We start from the raw sequence: 16,079 nt of genomic DNA on the forward strand, positions 1-16,079 counted from the left end.
ATTAATTTTTTAGATTTAAATGTTTTATTAAATTAATTTATTTTTCTGTATTTAGGCCTGAATAATTTACCTTATAAAATTACAATGTTTTAAATAATATTTGCTGTTATGTTTCCTGCAAAATAAAATTCGTGAAAAAAAGCCGCACCAGCAAATATCAATACCAGATTGTCGACGGCACCGACGATCGACGATTCAATTTGTAGAAGATTATCAAGTACGAATAGTTTTCCAACTCATTAATATAATCGTCCTACCTGGCAACTCCGCTGATGCCTATCGATGCTCCGCTCGATAGCGCCAACAATCGATAAGCAGTATTTGTGTATTGGAAACGCGGCTTAACTTAATGCAGATTTTTCCGCTGATTCGGCTGCGAAAGATGCACTTTTAAGGCGCAGCGAGTGCACCCACGCCCCGAGTTCGAGTGCAGTTGCAGTCGGGAAAGCTTGACAAGTGCGCGGAGCAAGGAGAGCGACGAGTTCGTTGAGCTACAGCGAAACGGAAAAGTGTAAAAGCGGGGTAAACAGGCGCAGCGGAGCGGATGATAAACGGAACTCGGGATCGGAAAATTGGAAGCAAAACCAACCACCGATTATAAAAAATAGTCAGCATCTTAAAAGTAAGGATTTCAAGCTAAGGTTTCAGCGAAAGCCCGAGAAAAACAAAAACCCCAACTAAACTAACGGAACAGTGCGTCGGGATATATGCATGTGTATGTGGTATACGTATGTGTGTCTTTGGCTGCGTGCGATTGTATTGTTCCTGTGTAAATAAACAAAACCCGGCTCTTTAGTCTTCCACTAGTTCGTTTCGCGTTTCTCTGCGAGGAATTTTTGTTGAAAAAACTCAATTTGGCATAGCATAACTTCCAGTTTATTTCCCTATTCTGCAAACTGTGTGTATCAGTGTGCTGGTGCTTCCAGCATGCCGTAAAAATCGATAGCGCGTCGTCGGTTGTTTATTTTATGCTTCGTCTGCATTTTGCAGCCCCTTTTTATCGCTCTCCCCTTTTCAGCCACCCTTGCACACACTCACACTCTCTCCGGCGGAGTCGTGTGATGCATACACACACACACACACAGACACATGCATACGCCTGATACGGGAAATTAAAAATAATACTTTTTATCGCGGCATGCAAAAGGCAAAGCTGCAAAAACAGAAACAATTCCAATTCCAACAGCAATAATCTAGCCATGCAATCAATTTTAGCCAAACAATAAAAAGAATCGTTTGGTTTCAGTTTCCCCGCTTTTCTTTTCCGTTATTTTCCTCTCTATATTCGGTTTTATCGCATTTTCCGCTCATTATGGCAGTTTAGCATATTTATGCTGGAAAAATATTGGGGTTTCTTCGCTTCTTACCTTTGTTTTACGTTTTGTTTTGCTGTCGGGCTGTAAAAACAGCAGTTAATCCAATTAAGAAAAATAAAACTCTAAATGCCATCGCCACCACGAATTCGAAATCACCTTTTATCTACTCAAAAGATATTCATCTTATTTATTTTCCAAGATAAATGTTAAATTATAAATATATTATAGAACCATACACTTGTTGAAATAGAATTTCTGCTAACAGCTGCGAGTTTTACAGTCATAACTATTATTATTATTTATTAACTTAGATTTCTACAGGCTGCGATTTTATAAAAATGATTCAATTTTTTATCTAGACTTTGTTATTAAAATTTCTACATAAGCAGAAAATAATTGCTGCAATGACAAATATTTCATTTTCAGCTTGTGTTTATCGTAGCTTATTTTTTGTTAAATGTATATTAAAGTATTTACTCCCCTTCTCATGTAATATACATATATTGAAAAAACAGTACTTTTGTCTATTAGAATATATTTATACCCTCACTTATTGGTTCATCTCGAAAACTGGTCGAGTAAACTGAGAATCTTGAGATAGTTTCTTGAATTGGATATAATTTGCATGGTTGGCCAATCTTTTGGGTCGGCTATGCCCGCCTCTTTGCTTCGTAGAGGAGCTTGGGCACCGGGCACTTGCAATTGGCACCAGCTTCGGGCCAGTCAGTCCGCCAGACTTGGTCTTTGGGTCGAGATGTAGAGCTGGATAGTGTGCCACACTATATAGGGGATACTACTGCGATACAGACACCGCGGACACGGCTGACATGCATTAATGCTGCGAATAATGCCTATTGCAGACGGGGATAATGGAGTCACAGAAGCGGCCTTCGTTGGACTTACACACGGATGTGCCAGCAGGATTAGCAGCTGGAGGATCTGGCCTGGGAGCTGCAGCTGAGATGTCGCCCACTTCCGGTTTCCTGCCGGACATGCCGCAGTGGAAGAAGGACCTCATCCAGCGCCGGAAAACGAACGTGGCCCGCACCCAGGCGGCGTCCATCACCTCGCCCACCGATGGCAGTTGTGGGGCTTTGGCAGAAGCCAACGCAGCTCCAGGTGCAATTGCAGGTGAGTGGTGGTTGGACAAACTGGAATACTTTCACCTGACACGCAAATTAAAGGTATTTTCAAGCCAAGCATTTCTGTCAAGGCATGTTAGGTGCAAGTATTCGTATTTCTAATCGCTATTTCTTGCATTCTTGACAAACGAAATAATTGCACTTACTTTTGAGCTCCATACTTATCCCTTTTAAATGATACCGTTCGGTACTTAAAATAAATTCAACGAACTATAGACTTCGGAAAGGTTTTTAAAATATTTAAAAACTGCCGTAGCAAATAGTAATCAGGGTGAAATATATTGACTGGAAAAATGCGAAAGACTAATTGTGACTTACACAATCTGCAATTGCTCAGTTGGCGTTAACCAGCCATGAGTAATGGTAACAAGTGTTTTTAATTCATTTTGCCAACTTTTACGATTTCCAATACCAGTATACTTTTAAATTAGCCGCCTTACATATTCGCTTATCGATACGATATTCGCTTATCGATAGCTCACAGAGTTGTCAGATTGCGGACGAATAAGATAAAAAAAACCAAGTTATGTTTTAATGTTCTGTCTTTATAACATTTGTATTTGCTTTCTTTCTTCAATTTTTTTTCTAACAGATTTCACAGAACCGGCGACAATCAGTAGCACTAGTCAAAAGAGAAACATGATCGGTTCAGAGGAAAAGTCTGAGAAATCTTCTATTTCCAATACCAATTCCGATTCCACTGGAGGTCATCACTCTGTTGTTGCCGTCTCCCTTTCGCCCGATGCGGCAGCAACAACAAATGTAACAGTAACACCAATACCAAAGCAGCGATCGAGTTTACTCAACACAAGAAGTCAGGAGAGGGAGATGGTGCGATATATTCTAAGCGAGAGTGGAGAACGGGATGGAGAGCTTGAGAGCGGCGAACAGCCGGCTGGTGTGGTGAGTAACAGCCGGTGCGGTGAAGTTGAAACTGGCACAATTGGATCGCCGTCGTCGTCAGCAAATCAAAATCCAAACCCAAATCATTTAAAAACGAAATGCAAACCGGGACAGAGCGTTGCTGAGGGCAAGCCTTCAGCTAAAGAGACCATCGTCGATAACAGCAAAAGCTGCAGCAAAACCAAGAGTATTTCCGATAAATTGCAGAGCAACAAGTTTATAATTCAACAGCAGCAGCAACAACAACAACAACAGCAGCAACAACAGCAACTGTCGCCCACAAAGGTAACGGTAAAACCGACAATGGTCGCCATGCAAGAGATGAAGAAGACAACCAAACAAAATGGCCAGCACCGACATCTAGCGGGCAAAATTGGCAGCGTAGCAGGAGGCGATGTGGATCCACAACATCCACCGACGAATCCCATACCAGATTCATTGGACACCGGTGAGGATCTGAGCTACGGACCCGGAATTGTGTCCAAGCTGCGATGCCGCTACTTGAGCCTGGCCCTTCGCGAGTCCCGCCAGCAGAGCAGCAAACAACGCCTCCAACGCTCCACCAGTCTGAACACCCTGCTCGACCGCGACGATGACGAGGTGGAAGTGGAGGAGCCCGAAATGACCAACAGCCAGGTGCGTGCCAAATCAACACCGCCACCGATATTGGGGGCAAAACCGACACCGAAACCCAGCAGCCAGCATCAGCGTCCCGTCAGTCTGGGCGCCAATGGAGCTGGATCAGCTGTTAACCCGCCCTCGAACTCGGATCAGGCCCAAACGGGCGCCGTTGCCAACGGAGGCGCAGGATCTGGCCAACGTTCGCGTCACTTTAAGCGCGGCAACGAGGTGATGAAGCGGGCACGTTCCGTGGAGGCTCTGCTCTGCGAGAAATCGCCATGGAACAGCCAGAGAATCAGCACTGCCGGCGCAGCTGCAGCAGCAGCACCTTCACCACCTGCTCCCAAGGCCACAGCCGCTGCTCCCTCACCTGTTACATCGCCCACCTGCGTTACCATCGAGGACAAGATCCACAATGCCCGCGAACGACTGCACAGCGGGACGGATACGGCGCCACCCAAGCGTCTGACCTCCATCATCGATGACACCGAGCGGCCGCCACCGGATCTGGTCAAGCAGACGCTCAAGATGTTTGAGGCGAGTGCTAATCGACGACCGCGCGCAGCCCATCGTTCCAATGGTGTTGGCGGAGTGGCCAGCAAGGTGGCCAACTACAAATCGATCATTAAGGATCAGAAGCAACCATCATCAGCAGCGGCGACGCCACCGCCGACCGGCATGGGTTTTGCCTCCTCAACGCCGCTAAGGCATGTCCATCCGGATATTATACCCCGTCAGGTGGATTCGCCCGTATCGGCGTTGAGTGTAATGATGCGTCGCATGGAGCTGCAGGAGCCCGAGACGCCGGAAAGGGAGACACGGGACGCGGAGGCCACACCGCAGAGCGAGGCGCTAAGTGAGACTGAGCGAAATGATCGCGATGAAGGCGATGGCGAAGTCGATGACGACAACCACAACAACAACGACGACGATCACGACGACGGCGACGACGGCAGCGACAACAATGAGCAACGCGATAAAATGGGCGCGGCGGCGGCAGGCGATAAGCCTAAGCCCCCAGCGGAATCGGCAGCGGGAGGCGCCCAACGATCATTCGCTGCCTCGACGGAGAACGCGCATGTAGCCAGCGGTAGTAGCAGCAGTACCAGTGCCAGTGTACGGAAGCTCAGCAACAACAACGACTCCAGCAGCGGACCAGCGGTGACCAAACAGATCGGTGTCATCCGTCCGCTATTCAATAGCCAGGGAGCCGGGAGCACGCCGCTAACGAGTCGCGAGATCGAAAAGAATCGCATCAATGAGATGAAGAAGTCGACGGCCACAGATGCCGGTGGTTCGGTATCCGGATCCGGAACGGTTGCTGGTGCTGGATCAGGAACCTCGCCCACCACTAGTCTCGACAGCGTGATAAACACCAAGGAAGCGGCCAGCAGCGAAACGGATGCCAGTGCCTCGCCACTGTGGACATTGCGCAAGCTGAGGAATCAGAGCCAGACGGCCGGCGGAGGATCGGGTCCCAGTTCGAGCCTTCATTCCACAGAGAACACCTCGATGGTGTTCAACTTTTCCAAGAGCACCAAGGAAGTGCCCGACTACATCGAAAGCGACGTTGTGATTTACAGGCGCAAGCGGGAGCTGCCAAAGGTGAGTCCGGATTGGGTAAATGGTTACTACTACGAGGGACTACGATTTCCATTTCCGTTCCTTGACGCAATTCCTTCGTGCGTTTCGTTTTTTTTTTTTTTTTTTTTACGAAATCTTTCCCGGAAGAGTCACATTTTCGACGTCTTATCGGCGGGCAGCCTTGCGGATTATTCATGCTTAACAATTACCCCATGCATTATTATTTTCGCCGATAGTAATTTGGTTTCTTTCGTCCGTCCCCAATATCTTTGTTGTTTTGGCTCATTTTCCGTTTCTTTCTCGCGTACTTTTTTTGTATTATTATTATTATTTTTTTTTTTTTTTTTTGTGTCATACGGCGGCGGCAGCCATGCCGTATAAACAAATATGAAACAAAGCACACAGAGAACAGCGATCATGCGCATTTCGAAAGTTCATCAAGGCAGGGCGAGAACGGAACTGAGGAACTGCGGAGAATTGGGTGGCGCAGTGACAAAGCGCCACTTGGATACTCTTTCTTTCTTTCTTTCGAGGGAACTCATGTGCCATATGTATGTACATATATCTTTATATCTTCGCCTTCTGGGAAATTAGTCATGTGTCGTGAATACGTCGTTAATAACGCCAATATTGCCAAGATGACTGACTAACTGCTCACATGCGATAGGGGATCTCCTCCAGCTGTTCGATCGCTGATCGTGTTAATACCCATTTAGGAGTTTTACAGATTAGGAAGCAGTTGTTAGTTAAGGAACTTTGTGTTTTTTAGTTGGTATTGCACCACCAGGAAATTATTGGACTACATTTAATATATTTGCAATATATACAAGGGATCAGTAATGTAAAGGCCCCACTCTTTCAATTATCATTGAAATTAGCAGAACTACAGGTTTCCAATGACTTCTGATGGGTATGTGTGTGTGGCCATTTATTATCTGCCGGCAACCAAATCATTGTGTTGATCAATAAGTATCTGGCCAAGATTACACAGCACAGTCGGTTAATCACAACAATACGGCGATCTGGCAGATCAGTTGGGGGGATCTGCCACTGCCACTGCCATTGCTGGTGCTATTGCTTTAGGAAGTGGCAAACCCCTAATAGAGATCGAAGCTTGCATCACAGCTGCGAATAGTTCGATGTGATCTTCTGCTCCGAGTCAATTAAAATTCGCCTTGAATAGCTCGCCGATCGATAGCCCCGGATCGTGTGCGACATGAACAGATGCCCCTCCTATATGTATATGCATATACATAACTCGAAATATATATATATATATGTATATATACATAACACATATATCTGCATATTCTTTCCCAAGTCTGCTTTGTTCCCAGCCAGATGCAAGTCTCATCTGCTGGCAGTCTTCTGCCTTCGGTCGCTTCTTCTTCGTTTGGGCTCTTCTGTGGCTGCACTTTTCGAGATCGGAAGAATGGGAAACCAGTTTTGAAGGCATGCATATGGACATGAGAAGATATTTCTGCGCTTCCTGCTGCTGCCAGCAAAAGTCCGAGTCTGTAGAGATATGTATGTGTACACAGTGCCCATGAGATATTATGTGTCTGGTCTGTCTGTCTCTCGGTCGGCATGTCTGTGGGGAACTTTATTCTTGGGGCACAGCAGCTCCTCGGGATGCCGGTTTCGATGGTATAGAATGGGATGGGATGCAAGGCAAGGCTGCTCCTTACAGCTGTTCCTGTTGCCTTGCCAGACATGTTTAAATACCCTTTATTTTGTGATGGCAATTGAGCTTTTTTTTTATTGTTTATACTCTGATAATCAATTCAGTAGCTCAACTTGAATGATTCTTGTTTATAGTAGATATCCAATACGTATGGATTGTTTTGATATGAAAGAGACACACAGAACTTGTTAATATATATTTATTAATACCAAATTAGGAGTACAAAGCTCCACAATGGTGTCAAACCCAAATATTGTTCTTCGCAATTGGAAAAGCGAATGGTACAGACCATACTCTATAGAGTCTTTATAGCTCTCCCTTAGCTTTAGACTTAGCTTTTCGGTGCGGTTGAGTTTTCCTCTTGCCTTCTTCTCGTTGGCAAACCCGTTTTGTTTGTGCTTTGTGCCGTTCTCCTCTCCCACTCCCTCTCCCTCTCTCTCTCTCTCTCTCTCTCTCCCTCTCAGCTGCCATGTTTCTCTCTATGTCCATATCCATATCTCCATATCTCAATGGCTCCATGGCTCCATGGCTCTCTTCGCCCTCTTCCTGCCACTGAACTCAATTTTGTCAATTCTTTTTTGAGGCTCACTTCTACTTACTGTGTTTGCTTTTGCTTTTTGCCTTTGCCTTGTCTCTTTTATCTCGCTATGAACTTTATTATCTGCGGCATTGGTATATACATATATGGCATATATAGCATATGGTATGGCATGGTATAGTATATGGCTGGGGGTCGATTTATGCCACAAAAAAAAAAAAATACAAAAAAATGGGCCAAAAACAGTGGGACAGTGGGTTTTGGGGAGGGTGGGGAGGGAAGGCGTGGAGAGGAGAGGAGCGGTGCCGATAGAGTAGATATATGACATGGAACGGGACTGGGAACTGAAATTGGAACCGGGACCTGGACTTGGTACTTGGTACACTGGTCTGGACCTCTGGAACCCCCGGCGTGAGTCACAGATGACCCATAACACAACGTCGATTAAGAATGGCTTTCCATGAATTTCACTTTTCGAACACATGGTGACCTGGAATTTGGACAGATTTTCTTGTGGAAGGGGTGAAGCTGATCCTCCTTTGTAAATTGTCGAGAGACAGCCATTTAAATCCAAAAAAAAAAAAAAAGAACTGAAATGAAATACTTATGGTAAACGAGTTATGCATCAGCGAAAAGAGGAGGGTTGCTGGACGTTCTGCAACTTCTGTAGGTAGTTAAAGCGAAATAAAGGCGTGTTTACCATTAAATGATAATATCTGAAGCAGCAGAAGAACATTGCAAATAGCTTTAACAACATTCGAAAGCAATAACACATTTTTTAAGTGCCTTGTTTGCATTTTAACGAATTTCATTTCCCAGCTAACAAAACGTTTGCAATGAAGATAATGAATATTTTTGTTGGGGGGGTTGTATACTAATTCAAAATCAACATCTACTGTATTTTATTTATTATTTGAACTATTTGTGAACCCCCGGGGAATGCCAAGAGTCAAGCATTTATTGATTGTACTAATCGTTTTTTTTTTTTATCATCTTATCCTTTTAGCCAAATGAACCTGGCTTCGTGCTCCTGGGCGATCTCTCCGTGGAGACGTCGACGGACACGGACTACGACGACTACTCCATGTGCCCGCCATCGCCGTGCGATGTGGAGTTTGAGAATGCCAACATTGTGATCGACGGCAAGTCCAGCATACGCCAGAAACCCAAAGAGTCTTCGGTATGTACTACACCAAGGGATATTGCCGGGATTGGATTGGAGATCGACTAGATCTCAACTCAATTCCAAGCCATATGTATATGTATGCGGTCGTTACATACTCCACTACTAATGAGTGAGTCAGGTGCGGCGTTTTGTTTTTTTTGCCACCGAATGGTAGATAGCATTGGTTTTTTTTTTCAATTCCAGTTTGGGTTGTGTATGTGAAAAGGATAAGATAAGATTACTTGGGCCCCTTGGCAAGGAGGGAATGTACATACATACACATGTACACACACACGCACACATTCGAACTTTTTGACCACTAACTTCGACGGGTGGTGAGGACGTTGATAAGCGGGAATGTAAAGCATAAACAATTTTGCCTTATATAACATTTATATCGAGTGTGTGTGTGTGTGTGTGTCGGTCGGTCGTCGCCTGTCCCAGGGACTATTAATCAACCCGCATTAGGTTTGTCTTATTTCGGGATTTGTTTGCCCATTTGGAGCTGCTTGTGTTGCGTCCCCAGATCTGTTCGCCTGGCGCTAATTTATTTATTTATTCCTTTGCTCGGGTGCGTTCCATCAGTGTGACTGATATGGGAATCGCTACTCTACTATTGTCTTTAGCCTCAGCAGCCATCGGCTGTATTTCGGAATCAATTCAATCGTTTTCCGTATCGCATCGCATCGAATTGCGTCGGTCTGTTGGGGTTTGTTCTCCGATAAGGAAGGAGCTCGAATTCTGCAGTCATTGATTGGGGTTGACTCATTGATATGCCATTGTGATAAGGCATCAATCGATGAGTAAGTGCCGATTGGGGTTGGGAGTCGCTTTTGAAGCAATCTATTTGCCATTAACCCAATGTCACGGTTATATGCATTTAAGAAAAATATCAAATGCATTATGCATATACACACCATATTGCCAAAAGTCCATCAATGAGTTGTATATTTTATTTATTTATAACAAGGCATTGGTCCAATGCTTTCGTCTAACCTTGAATTTTTATGGCTAGCAGAGAAACTACTTAGTTTCGGATATATATTCGGTGATTTCTGGACCGCTAAATGTAAATCGAACGGCATCTGGTTATGCAAATTACATAAAGACCAATAGTTAAACGAAACCAAAATAAAGGATAGAAAACCATAAACATATATCTTTAAGTGTCAAAATGTAAAATCCAAATAGTTATCACTAATTTCAATGGCGCTAGTATTATTGTAAATTCTACATTCGCTTTGTTATCAGCAATGCCAGCTAGTCATACATTTATGCCAAATTAAAAATAGTTTCGTTTAAAGGGAAAGTGGTTGAGTGGCATGATTTCAGTTCACTACGGGTATTAATTATATGACTAAAACAGTTTGGCATGTAAAAATCTATAGCAAAAATGGCATTTGATTATTAGTTATTATTATTATTATTCAACAAATGATTAATTATAATATGAACGCTGCGACGTGTGGGGATAGCGACTTCAGATTCTGCCACATTACTTGATACCTTGATTGAACCCATCGAAGTGAAAGTAATCTCAGAATCGATCACTGATCAAATTTCTTTCGATTTTCCCACAGTTCCGCGTGCAGTTCAACGACACGCTGACGTCGACGTTTGAATACCCCTCCGAGGCATCGATGACCATCGAGGATCCGCCGTACGCCGATCCCTTTGGCCATGTGAGCAAACACCATCAGATGCTGCTCGCCGAGCAGATGCATCTGTTGCAGCACCAGGAGCAGCTGGAGCTGGAGCAGATGCACCAGCTGGGGCTGGCGCCGGAGCAGCACCATCATGTGACCGTCGACGAGATCATCGAGCTGCCCACATCGACGGCGGGACATGGACATGGCATCGGACTTGGACACAGGTCGGGGGCGGCGGGGGGCGGTGGCACGATGCTGGGGAATTTACCGTTGGGTAAGTAATATCTGTTCCACCGAGTCCATCCAAGCGTGCATTGTATTATTATTATTATTATTATTATTATTATTATTATTGTTGTTGCTGTACGCTGTACGAGATGTATGTTGTGTGTTGTTGTATGTGGCATGCAGCAGCGAATGATGATGGAATGGCTTTTTGTCTTTGTCTCTCTCTGCGCTCTCTATTATCGTCTCTATCTCTCTCTCTGTCTGCCTGATTGCCTGCATCCAAGCCTCTCTATCTATCCATCTCTATCTATACCCGTCTCTATCTCTGTCACTTGCCTTGTCCTTACTCTTGACTTACCATCAACCAGCGTTGTGTTCTTGAGTTTTGTTTGTTTGTTTACCATCATTAATACCCACTCATCCATCACACATCGTCGCGATCTCGTTTTTTTTTTTTAACACTTTCGTTTGCCTTGGGCGGATCGCGAATATACAATAGCAATTGAGAAACCCCAAAGACAACTCAAGACACTTGTTTAGCAATGAACGTAGAAAGGTAGTGCCAATGAGCAGCAGGGAAATATACATAATGTAAATCAGCTGGATAACCATCCTTACAATGCTACTTATAAAATGTGATGATGTGAAGGAATTTACATGCACCATCTTATGCTCATTTTAATATTTACACTGTTCCAAGTAAAATGTTTCCAAATTAAAGAAATCAATGTAAAGTTCTCGTATAAAACTGATTTAAACTAGAGTTTATAGGACTACGACGAACCCAGTTCGGAACTGGGTGACCCGCAAGCCCACATCCCATGCCTGGCTAAACTCTCGGGTATATAACAACGAAGGTTTCTGCACTTTACAGATGCTGATAATAGAGCCACAGAGCATCTTGTCTCCGTATCCGTTTCTGAGCCCGCTCCAAACTCCGCTCCAGCCTCCGTCTCCGCTTCAGTCTCCGCCTCAACTTTCGTAACCGTCTCAGATCCCAAATGTCGTAGCGCCAGGACCTCGGGCAACGGCGGCTGCTGGCCGTGGCCGAAGTTCCGTACGGTCCTTGGTGCTCAGTTTCGCCGGCTGACCAGGCGCATCAGGTGGGTGCAGCCATCAGCTAGCAGCAGCCCCTTCCAATGCCCCGTTTACCGATCCCCGATTCACCTGCTCTTCTATATACATACGCTATGTCACAGCTCTCAACGAACCAAAAGCTAAACCCAAGCCACCGAGTTCTCCAAATAGCAAACCATCGTGCTACGGTCTTTTCTGGCTGAAAGGCTTTCAATTTCGCCTCACGCATATTTGCAGATTACCCAAGTTTAGGGAGGGGTATTATCTTGCCACAGTCGCCACAACAGCAGTCAACGCAGCAGCAGGAGCAGCCAGAACCTGCAATAGCCACATCGGCAACAGTGGCAGGATTAGCAGTGGCAATGGCAACCGAAGTGGAAATCGAGCCACCACTACCAGCACCACCAGTCACAGTCGCCAAGCGCCCGCAGCTCCCGGCGAAGCCAGCACAGCAGCAGCAACAACAGGCGGCGCGTAGGGCCAGGCCATCGGTGCTGCTTAAGCCGCAGTACGCCTGCTTCCTTCAGCACGACGATGATGCACCCAAATCCCAGCCAACTGCTGCTGGACGACCGCGCAAGGCAGCCTCGTTTTCATTGGGCAATCAACGGCAATCGAAGGAGCAGCAGCAACATCATCATCATTACCAGCCACAGCATCAGCAGAGTAAATATGAACGCAACGATTGCAGTAGGAGTCGGGGCAGTTGCGAGAGTCCAGCTCCAGAACACCAGCAGCGACGTCGTCGGCCTAGTCTGCCGTCGTCGCTGGCTTTGTCCAATGCCAGCTCGGCCCTGCTCCAGGCACGCATTCCAGGCACCACGCTCTACTATGTCTGATGGCCACCCGATATGAAAAGCATTAGACTCCAAACTCCAGATAACCAGATATCCAGATAACCAGATACTCCAACTCCGAACCGATTTGAAACCGCCAGCGAAACGTAGGCATTGCCCAAGCTTTACTATATGTTTACAACTAGGCTAAAGAACACCCATCATCCCTTGGATACCTCTTGGTGACCCCGTTCCGCTCCCAAAAAAAAAAAAAAACAAAAATATATATTGGTTTGATGGCCGCTAAACTGTAAAGTGTAACCCTGTGCATATCCGACTCACTCCAAAACAAATAACTCAATGCGGAAACCAGGAACACCAAACCCGAACACACCAATCACAACACACACAAGAAAACAAACACTGGGGCAACCGGACACTCGAAACACACGTTTAATCGATTCATAGATGCGATTCACGATGCTTCCCGATGTCGATGCACTGCCGCCGTTAATCGTTTATGCGATGCTCTGGATAACAATCAACAGTAATTCGCGAATTAGCGAGCGAAGAATACGCGAAGGATGATGGATTTTAGAACTAACCTAAATGATGGATAATGCTGGTGTCCCCATGTTTCACTAAAACCAAACCATGTTCCTATGACTGCTGCTTGATAATGCCCTGCTCCCCCGTCTGTATTCATTATCCACAACCTTAGGTATAAGATGCTCCATAGTCTTTAGCAACCATTATATGATAGTTTACCTAGTAAATCGTATGCCAATCATCAGATTGAACTGTACTATGCCCACCCAGCCCATGTGGAAGTTAAAGATTATTGTAGAAAACTATTTAGGTCACCTATAAATGTTGGCAACGCCTAAGAATTAAGCTAACTACTCAGCTAGAGATCGCAGAAACCGAAACAATTGCGATAATTGATAACTAAGTGTTCATGGCAAATTTTGGGGTGTAACTAAACGTTTAATAAACGAAAAGTAAAGCAACTAAAGCTGCAGACAAATCAAAGAACCTTTATGTAGCGGCTAATTTCGACATGTGTTCGGTGTAAACCAAACAAAAACGAATCACAGAACACTAGTTAGTGACTATTTTCATTTCAGTTACGTACTTAAGTATATATATTTGTGCACCCGTGTGAGTTGGCGTTAGTTATGTGTTATGTGCTTATGTATGTTTGCTTTGTTTGGCTCAGTTCGGTTTGGTATGCAGTTGTGGGGCATGTATTGAATTGCAATTTGCGATTTGAAATTGTAGCCATGTAGTTACGCTAACCTACCTTCTCGCCCCCGCTGTTTCACGCCACCCAAATGGTTTTTCATTTCAACAACAACCTTTTGTTAAAGTCACCGCTGTCGCTTTGTTTGTTTGCTATTTGTTTACTTCTATTTCTATTTTTTGTTCATACCAATTTCTTTTTGCAGATATTATTTAAATGTAACAGAATACATAAGCAAAGCGTTGAAATAATATCTATTGTATACCAAAACCAAAAATATCTATGATAACAAACAAGCAAAGGCAATTAAACCGATCCGTAAACTGAATAACCGATTAATAACTGCAGCCGCTCAACCCGAACCGCAATAAATAACTATCAAGTAAAGAATAGAACAACTTAACAATGAAAAATGCAATATTCAATATGCGAAATGACAAATGCCTAATGCCAAATGCCAATCCAAATAACCCAATAACCGATTCAAGTGCGAGAACAGAAATGCCACACCTCTAACCCAGTGCACTTGCTCTGTCTGCTCCGCTGGGCAATCAAACTAATCGCCAATTCATATTATTATTAAGGTAACTAACCCAGATTAGAACAGACACTCGAACACACGCACACACCAGCCACCAACACCACTTGGCACATCCTAGTCATATCATCAACTTCCATCGCTCATCTCCACTTCCATTTCTTTATCCACTGGTCATGTTTCGTTTTCATTTGCTTGAAAAGATCCAGGCGAGATCCTCCTTTATCCACAACACCGTCACCTCATCTCGATTATATATACATATAAATATATATATATATGTTCTGAAATATATATTTCCCAACTCGGAGCCACCTTATTTATCATTGTACTAACCCCAAATCCTTGGAAGGATTTAAACCCACTTGAAATAAAGATATACAGTCGATTAATCTCGTTCTACACATAATTGCAGGCTCCACGGCTCTGGGCTTCTACACGCCCATGAAGGGCACGGCGATGGACAACCTATTCCAGCTGGGTGTCACCCGATACGCCCTGCCCGAGAGCAGCAGCAGTGGGAGCAGCAATGGCAGCCACAGTCCAGGCAGCAACGGGAGCAGTCCAGCCGGAGCTGCGGGCAGCCGGTTGATGTTCAACGGGAATGGCAGCATTATGGGCATCGGCGAGGGACTGATCAAGGAGGGCGACTTGGCGGCAACGGAAGCAGGACCTGGAACTGCAGATGGAGCAGGTGCCTCCAAGAAGGGTTCAGCTGTGGACGAGGATGATTACCATCTGACGGCGACGCCGGGCGCCGAAGTTGTGTACAGCGAGGGTACACAGAAAACGGATTTGCTATATTAGGTCGTCCTGCCAGCCAAAAAACCGGAGCGTCTAGCTCTTTTTCTACCGGTTTCCACCAAACTCCAAACCTTCCGAGCATAACAACCTACCACATCCTGATCGTTCCCCTAATTGAAAAGCGTGCACTTAGGTGAAATATCAACTTCGGTTAGACGCGAAAACAGTAACGAAGGAAAGAAAAATAAAAACAACAAGGCAACGTAAACCAAGTATGGCAAGAAATCCATAAAGATACGTATATAAATAGATATTATTTGTAAGTTTGTAAGCCTAGAGATCCGATGTGTATGTGTACAACAGCAAGCGTGTGTGTCTGTCTTCTTTATAAATATATATATATGGTTTTTTTTTTTTGATAAATTAATAATTATATTATTGTAATGTATCTACATACGGCACTGAATGAACAACTTTGCTGCTGCAATTGTATTTGTATTTGTATTGTGTATTCCATTTACGGCATTTTGATAGTAAATATACAACAACAACAAATCAACGTATTTCCGACTGCATCCCGAAGGTTACTGAAACCTTAATCCACGAAGTACGCGACGAGCGGTTAGTCCCGCCCGAGTATTAACTTAATGGATTCTAACGATCCGATCTTGTGACCCATCATCATCCCTTTTCGCGACCCTTCCAAAACGAAAATGAAGAACATTCTAAGCTCCGCTTGCCCATTCAGCGGAAGAAAGCAAAGGAAAATGTAACATTTGCCTCATAATTATTATATACATTTAGCGCTTATTGAATATTTTTTACAATTGTATTCCGTAAATAAATATAAAATACATCAACATCTAGTCGC

General features: G+C 44.5%; 1 protein-coding gene across 5 annotated transcripts; it reads left to right on the forward strand.

Moving 5' to 3' along the window:
- The first annotated feature begins 302 nt into the window (after window positions 1-302).
- On the forward strand, window positions 303-16,073 carry bif (bifocal). Of its 5 annotated transcripts, NM_078573.4 has the most exons (7): window positions 303-622; window positions 2,177-2,447; window positions 3,051-5,587; window positions 8,795-8,968; window positions 10,534-10,876; window positions 14,132-14,510; window positions 14,880-16,073. In NM_078573.4, the coding sequence occupies exons 2-6, from the start codon at window positions 2,186-2,188 to the stop codon at window positions 14,140-14,142; spliced, it is 3,327 nt and encodes a 1,108-aa protein (NP_511128.2). In that variant the 5' UTR covers window positions 303-622; window positions 2,177-2,185; the 3' UTR covers window positions 14,143-14,510; window positions 14,880-16,073. The 5 variants fall into 5 exon arrangements, with proteins under 5 accessions (NP_511128.2, NP_001259457.1, NP_727547.1 ...); NM_001272528.2 differs by having other exon boundaries at window positions 12,145-16,073; NM_167295.3 differs by lacking the exon at window positions 14,132-14,510.
- Window positions 16,074-16,079: the final 6 nt, after the last annotated feature.

Source organism: Drosophila melanogaster, chromosome X (assembly GCF_000001215.4).
Source record: "Drosophila melanogaster chromosome X".
NCBI classification, from domain to species: domain Eukaryota; kingdom Metazoa; phylum Arthropoda; class Insecta; order Diptera; family Drosophilidae; genus Drosophila; species Drosophila melanogaster.